Raw genomic sequence first — 8,460 nt, forward strand, 5'->3', positions numbered from 1 at the left:
GTAGTAAGAAGCTGATAGTGCCCAAGCTACTCATCAATTCTTGAACAATATATGGCACTGACTTGCCAGCGTATAGCCATGTTTGCACCTTGAAGATTACTTGGACTAGCAATGAATTTTGATGGACCAAAGGTGCTAATTTGTTTAGTAAATCAACATTCCTCGTAAAGACACCAGAGAGAGCCCCAAACGTTCTGTCTTCGTCGCCTCTGCTTGTTTGCTTTTCAAATCGTAAAAATCGGTTCGAAGCGACGTTGTTACTGACAATTTGGTGCGTGTTCGACGCAAACATTGTAGCATCTGCCGTTGCTGACTCAGCCGGACCAGAAGAAGTCTCGGCGTTGATCAGTAGGGCGGTGTACAAGTACCAGAAGCGCATGATATCAGGACACGTGTGAGTGTACCAAAAGTAATGGACGAATAGTGGCACAANATGTTATCTCTATAGATATCATTTAATATGTATTACGAGCGTATCTTTATAGATACCTCGCGAAACAGATGACGCTAGCCGTCATCATGGATGACGCTGGGCGTCATCCCTCCTGATGTGAATGCTTCCATGTGCATCACATCCACGAGGGTTGGTCACAAATCTGCACCACACCCAAGTGTTGGGTCTAATTACTTTTATTTAGTAATTGACCATCCCCTTAAGTACCAAATGTACTTAATGGGGACTGTGTAACATTAGGGCGACTCTAGCCCGTTACAGTTTATCTGCGCAGCCGGCTCAAAATCGGGCCGGTGTGAAAGGGCATCAGCGACGATTTTAAGTCGTCCTGATTTATATCCACGGTGACGTTATACTCGCGTCTAATAAAAGACTTGTGGTGTGGTGGACATGCTTCAGCGAAAAATTCACTGCAACTTGTATAGAAATATGCCGTGTCCTTTAAAAGACTAGTTGTCAGTGAGATCACCTTCTTTTGGGCACCACCTTGCGGCTGACTTACGATAAGAAATAATTTTCGGCTAATAAAAGGAGATTCATAGAACAGAATACATGGATATTCAGTTTCATTCAATTATATTATTTGGCTCTTTTGACTTGTAACTTTATATAAAATGACCCCCAATCTGATTCTAAATTTTTTGCAGCCATATGATTATCTCAGCTAAGCATGTGTGAGTGAATTTATTAATCCATGGAAAAAGTAAACATGCACATAGTCATCTGAATTAATTTATGTTTTCTACAAGCTTACGTTGCGTCGCTCCGATAGTTGGCAATCAGGCTATTGCATGCTTTCATTAGATATCGATAAAGACAGGCATACGATAAAGATAATTTGCTGTACTACTCTCAGTTCATTTCCAACTGATATAATGCTAGGATGGTTTAAAGGCAATCATCTTACTTTTCGCGACGCGAGTCATATTCAGCTTGAATCTCTTCGGCCGACTTGCCTGTCGTCTCAGGCACCATCTTTAGCGATAGCAAGTAAAACACTGCTAAGAGCGCCACGAACGGAACATAGGCATAGTCCTTTAATGCATCGGATACATACGGATACGAGACCCCCACGATGAGGTTACAGAGCCAATTAATACCAATGCAAAACGACGAAGCACTCGCTCGGATCGAGTCTGGAAAAATGTCGGCCGTCATAACCCACACAAGAGGACCCAAAGTCATCCCAAACACGACGACGTAGAGGGCCGTGAACACAATGGACAAGGCCGAGACGTCGGCCACGAACGCCACGGTCATGCCAATAGCCATGGTAATCATACCAATTTGGCCCCATAGAATCATCGTGCGCGCACCAAATCGATTCGCTAACACGCCCGTGAAGAAAGCTGGCCAAATGTTAATAATGTCAATAATGAGGGTTCCAACGCGCGAGTCGGAAATGCCTGCGTCCGAGAAGATACTGCCCGAGTAGTAAAAGACAGCGTTGATACCCGAAAGTTGCTGCGAGCACGAAAGCAAGATACCCGTGAGAAGCTGCATGCGGTAGCGTCGCGAGAACATGGATTCCTGTTTCGGAGCCGCGTAGCCCTCTTCGGCGTTCTCGGCCTTGACACTCACTTCGAGCCACGATAGGGCCAATTGGACATGCTCTTCGCCATACAGACGCGCAATGACTTCCTTGGCCTCCTGTCGACGACCTTGGTTCAAAAGCCACGCGGGACTTTCAATGCACATGGTCGGGGCCAAGATTAAATAGAATCCCGCAAGTCCAACGGGAAACGCCGCAACGTATCGCCATCCAGTGCTCGTATTGAGAAAGAAAAAGCCGATCGCGGGGCCCAAGATACCAATGGTTGTGAAAATCTGGAGACCAAGGCCCAAAGTATTGCGCATGTGCGGAGGCGAGAGTTCATTAATGTACCCACCAATCGTGGCCGTCGCGGTGCCGGACGCGATTCCAGCAATGAATCGGCCAAGCGAAAAGAGCCAAATGTTGGATACAATGGCTTGGATGAGACCACCGGCGATCATGAAGATACAATTCATCATTAACGTCTTTTTCCGGCCGAGCCGGTCGCTAAAGTGTCCACAACAGAGCGAGCCCATCATGGCTCCAAAAATCCACGTATTCACGGCAAAGGTCCACTGGAGCTTGGTGTGACCAGGAAACATGAGGCACGTGCCTTCGGCCACGGGGCGGGCATTGCACTCGTCCGTGTCGTGGAACTGCGACAAGTTCATTTGCGACGTCGACCACCCGCTTTGAAACGGTTGCATCCATGACAAGAGCGCTGTGGTGTACAAGATGGCTTTCGGTTTGATTAGACGAGCAGCGGCTTTGTTCGCGTCGTCAAAAGTACTTCCGATCTGAGGCGTATCGGCCTCGGAGTATTTCGTCGGTGTGCTTTCGGGCATGCTAGATTCTGTTGACTGGCTGAGAGAAAACCACGTGGGTGAAACGTGGTCAAATGGGAAGTGAATTAGACACTCTCAAGTACCATGTTGGCGTTCATGATCTTAATCCCTTTCACTGGCTCATGCGTACGTGAGCTGGATGTTGAACAGATTGACAAGCAAGAATATCAGCGTGGGATGATCAGGTACTGAATTTAGAGACAAGGTGTCACTGTGAACTTTTTTACTTTCACGAAATTTAATTCTCATAGAAATTGCGAGATGATGGTCTGGACCTTTTATTCGGGATGGCGACTCTTGTTCTGATCGCCACGCGTCGATTGCTGTAGACGACTTTGCTTTGACATATTAAATCAGTACGTTAGTTTTGTACATTTATAACGCAAATATGAGATCCGGATCAGGATCAGACCGTGAGGCAGTCGTCGACTCCTTGCATTTTCTCTTAGCTACTTATGGATGTTTTCTTTCTGCTTCAAGTAGAACAAGCTTAGCTTCAAGCCAAAGCCCCTCCACGTTCTTAGATAAAAATTAGATAATACGCGCCTTTCCAGTAATTACGAGAAGACTATATTAAAGAGGCAGCGTAGATTATTCACGTTTGCCGTCACTGCTGTTTGATTTACCTTAACGATTGAGACACGCTTCCATCTATTATCTCCTTCCAAGGAAAAAAAGTCGCGACACATGTAAAGGGGATTTCTGAACATTGTTGCGGACGTGCAGCTGCCAACCGGCTACCAATTGATTCCTAATATGCAGTCCTCCCTCTGATATCTAATAGCCATTGTGAGCACATTTTCCATTTTTTATAGAAGGTTGTAAGGTTTAGGACTATACTGTTCTTGCATTACACGTATCCTGTTGTTTGACCACGGTGGACGTCAAATCCTATAAAAAAGCGGAAGTTAATTTTTTTTAAGGGATAAGTTATCAGAGGGAAGACTGTGCTATATTTAACTCTGTTGTCTGTCAACAAAGATGCAGATGTTGTGCTGTTACCCGTGGTCGTTGCGGAAGAGGGAAACAATTAGGATAAGAATTAAAGCAATGTGCTTATACGCCCAAAGTATTTAAACACACCAAAATTGATCTTTAACATGCGGAACGATAACATTACGTCGCTGTTATTTTTAGTTTCTGTATCGTTTGAGCATCAGTACAGTTGCATGCACATCAGTTATAATTCGCACTCGTCGTCTCGCAGTCAAACAAGTCAAACTTTAAACAGGATGCCGGCATTTGATTTCTCCATTCATTTGGGATAATTAAAGACTAAAGCCAAAAATTGAGGTCTGTGTTATTAATTAAACTGACGAAACGAACATTATTCCAATCGTGTAGAAAGGGTTCCACACAATTAATATTTTCGTTTTTTTCAGTTTCTGATTAATTGATGCTGCGAAGGGCAAAGAAGTCAGCCCGAGCCAAACGTTATAAAAAGAGCGGAAGTAATTCCCCGACCCCAAATGAATTTAACACTGAATGGAACTTCGCGTTTGCAGTAGGAAAAAAATTGTCTTCGCCTAAATAAGCTTAATCGCATAAGAAACAAGTCACTGTCATGGCTGATCGTCTCGCCGAGTAATTGAGACGGGTCACAGGAGCAACACTTGTGTGGAATATTTATGCTTCCTGTTTTCACCGAGTACATTTAAATGTCGTTAGAAACTCAAATTAATGTGCGACTGTTCATTGTGTTCGGGCGGTACTACCCGCTGTCTAAAAGGCGGGCACGTTGTAACAGCGAACCCTTTGCTAGTAGTCCGTTCAGCAACCTACGCACGTTCCATCCGACATGGACATGTTGGATGAAGAACGAGGGAGCCTTCAAGCTCCTCAAGAGAGGAGGGGCTATCAGGCAACGCGTGAAAGAATCACTCGTTTGAGTGAATCTTAACGGAGGGCGATAGAGCGAATGCGTTCGGTCGTAGGCAGGCCAGTCGTTGGCGCCACGCTGTTCACTCTGAATACAGATGAACAACACGTAGTAGAGCCGATTTTACATCATAAACTCGACGGGGCCCAAGAAAACGCAGCCTTGTTTCACCGGCAAGGCTCTCAACACGCGGAAGCGTAAAGAGATCAGGGTGCTCAACAGTTGGAATTGTTGAGACAGCAGCATTTACATGCTGCTAGCGGGCCGACGCTTCCGCATCGACCCGAAAGCATAAAAAGAGAAACCTTTAAGTTTAAGGCAGTCGAAGGGGACTTTCTTTTACGATGGTTCGTCGAATTCGACGACGCCAACAAAGCTCGTCGCATCAACATTGATGCGACGAAAGTGAAAAATTGGCATATCCAACTTTGCCGGACGTGCCATATCTTGAGCCTTGAGGCTCAAGCTTCACGAATCATTAGTCTTTGGGTCGTATGAGGTCTTTAAGACCCGGCGCAGACAAACATTTCAGCCACCACGTGCCGAATTCAGCGCTCGAGCCAAGCTCCTGGATTTGAAGCAGGGCCAATGTGACAACTAACACGATACCTGGTCAGTTGCATCCGTAGCCATCAAATTGATGAACAAACACAGGTAAATGTGTTCATCAAAGCCTTGCAGACGGTCCTGTTAAGACTTACCTGTTCTGGCTAGAATTTGAGTCGCTCGACCAAGCGATCTCGAATGCATATCATCCACCGAGACGACATTAAAATGGAGGTCCAGAACCTATGGACCTCTCGTATGTGGATAGCGAGAAACCACGCTCAAAAAGTCACAAACAATTGCAAAAATGCAATCTTTATCAAAAGACGGGTCACTACGCATATGAGTGTAGTGCCCCACACCCAGTGCCTAGAAAAACACTGAGCGAAACGATCGGCCTCCCGCTAGGAACAGCGGAGGACGCGGATTCGATGCTGTTGCGAAATCGCAATAGCAAGGCGAATCGCAAGAAAACGGTCGTGATCAGTAGGTGCGGAGCGCCCTACTATCCAGCAACGTCAAAAGAATTTGCAGGACTTTTGACGAAAGTTGCTCCTCACACACAGAAATTGTGTTTAGCTGCCCCAGTTGATGAGGTTAACCTCATCACCTCAGAAATTATAGTGGCAAATAAATTGCCACGAAAGTCCCTAGTCGATTGTGGAGTGTCGAACAATTTCATTCGACGCCAATCTCCAGAAGATCGCAAATTCTAATTTATTGAGCGCGATATCCGTCTTACGAGGATGCCAGTGTGCGCCTAGCAACAGGCGCATCAGTAACAGTTCAGAAACTTGTATCGGTAAGCAATACACGTTAAAGGGTAAACAGTACGATGATGATTTCATCGTACTAGATTTTGATGACATTTTGATGTCATCCTTGGATTACCATGGCTCAGAAAGTACGAGCCATGTATAAATTGGCAGCATCAAGCCGTGACGATGCCTGTCTCTGGTTCATCAGATGGCCAGCTGATTAACGTCTTGGTGCGTCCACAAGCAGGTGGATGCCCTACGAGTGAGTGCGATGGCCTCACTTGTGACTCGGTCGTTAGCATGACTGCACAAGGCCTCAGCGTGAGTATACAACACATTGTGGAGCTAGATCCCGATGGCTGTGCAGAAGCACAGGCAGCGTCGAAGGTCCACCATTGTGACGCGGAATAGTTACCGATGGCTGAGCACAAGTATAGGCAGCGTCGAAATTCGGCCACTCGAATAGGATGCTTGCTTGAAAAGCAATATCCAAGAAAAACTAAGACGCCCGTCTAGAAGAGACAGTGCAAAAGTCCTAGATCGACTGGAGAGTCGATCGTAGAGGATCTCGCTGTGGTAGCGCAACCACAGCTAGAGGCAGTTGAGGAGGAAACCCCCAATTAATTTCTGTGGGAATAAGTCTTCGGAAACCTGTGGTCAAGGTTCCCAAGTACCTTTGAATATAAGTTCCAAAGAGGAAACTGATAGAATAAATATCTTGGTAAACAATGGATCAAGTGTACGCACTTATACACTTGATCTGGTAGCGCCTCCGAAGTTAATTGCGGAGATAACTCAATTGCCAACGCTAGAACCGAAACGGTTCTTGCGTGATCTGCGCAGTGGCAAAGTCAAGTAGATCTGCGTACTTGTCAGAGATGACAACTACATGGCCAATATTCAGTCGGCAATAGTATGTCCTTAGAACGAACGGATTCTCAGAAGCTCATCGATGGACGAAAGTGTCTTTGATGAGAAGATTCGGATTGAACGTTTTACGTCCCAATCCTAGAAGTCTTTCAAGACAAAAACCCTCTATTTAAAAGATTTGGTAGCATTTAAGGAAGGTAAATTCAGTAAAGGAATGGCCAATCTCACGGCATGTGAAGGATTTGCGCCAACTCCTAGGGCTCGCTAATTACTTGCATAAGTATAGCAAGAATTATACTGAGCAAAGTAAAAAAATATCTGATCTCCTAAAAAGGACACAGGTGGGTTTGATTTAATGAACAAGAAGATGCGTTCACATCAGTGAAGCAGTCTCTTATGGAGGCACAGGTCTTGGCATTGCCAGACGCAGATAAGCCCTTTAGCGTCGTCTGCGATGCAAGTGATGTTGCGATCGGCAGCGCGCACATGCAAAAGGATGACGACGGCGTTGACCGTGTCATCTCTTATCAGTCCCGGGTTTTGAAAGCCGCGGAACTGAATTACCTCGTGCATGACAAAGAGCTACTTTCAATAAAGTATGCTCTTGTCAAGTTTCGTGTGCACCTATTGGGCACCGAACCGTGGTTAATACGGATCACGCGTCACTGCGGACCGTAATAAACTCTCGCCTAGAATACCTCGCCTAGAATACCAAGATGGCTCACATTCTTCTCTGAATTTAATTTCAAAGTTGAATATAAGCCGGGTAAGTCGAATGTCTTGGCTGACGCTTTATCGCGCAGACCAGACTGCGAGGTTAGACACCAGGAAAGTGTGTCTAGTGCGAAAGCACAATTTCAGCCGTCGACGTTGGCAGCCATGAAGGCATACCACGTGACGAGCTCATTGGCCTCTGAGATAAAAGAGAGCTACAGTCAGGACGACCACTGTCGCCTGCTGTTGGATCACTTCGGTGGACGAAAGGTTTCCCTTCCGTCGCACCTGAAAGCTAAGCTCAATCGCTTTAGCTACAGCGATGGCCTGTTATGGCATCAGCTGTCACCTTGTGATCCCTTGAGAATCTATGTGCCTCATGACACAGATCTCAAGTTGATGATCCTTCACGAGCTCCATGATGCACCATCTAGTGGGCATCTGGGCCGTGAAAAGACATTCTTACGAGTGTCAGAGGAATTTTGGTGGCCACACCTATATAGATGGGTGGCCAACTATATTCGCTCTTGCGAACAGTGTCAGCGCATTAAGCCTGCACCGTCCAGCAGTGCGCCACTGAAGCCGCTACCGATTCCAACCAACTGTTGGAAGTCAGTAAGCCTGGACTTCATGTTTGGCATGCCGCCCGATCATAAGGGTCGGACAGGGCTAGTCGTCTTTGTAGACAGACTGAGCAAAATGGTGCATTTAGCACCATGTAAGACATCGATCACAGGCAAGGAGGCAGCTCTCTTGTTCCTGGATCATGTTTACCGACTACACGGGATGCCCGAGTCCATAGTATCGGACCGGGATCCTCGTTTTACGTCTGGTTTTTGGCGACATGTGTTTGAGCTGCT

The 8,460-nt window shown here is 46.2% G+C and overlaps 1 protein-coding gene across 1 annotated transcript; it reads right to left on the bottom strand.

Annotated features, from left to right (window-relative positions):
- Positions 1-1,357: 1,357 nt before the first annotated feature.
- CCR75_006780 (uncharacterized protein) lies at positions 1,358-2,833 on the bottom strand (the record flags this gene model as incomplete). Its single annotated transcript, XM_067964847.1, has 1 exon — positions 1,358-2,833. The coding sequence occupies one exon, from the start codon at positions 2,831-2,833 to the stop codon at positions 1,358-1,360; it is 1,476 nt and encodes a 491-aa protein (XP_067823787.1).
- Positions 2,834-8,460: the final 5,627 nt, after the last annotated feature.

This window comes from Bremia lactucae, linkage group LG19 (assembly GCF_004359215.1).
Source record: "Bremia lactucae strain SF5 linkage group LG19, whole genome shotgun sequence".
Taxonomy (NCBI): Eukaryota; Oomycota; class Peronosporomycetes; order Peronosporales; family Peronosporaceae; genus Bremia; species Bremia lactucae.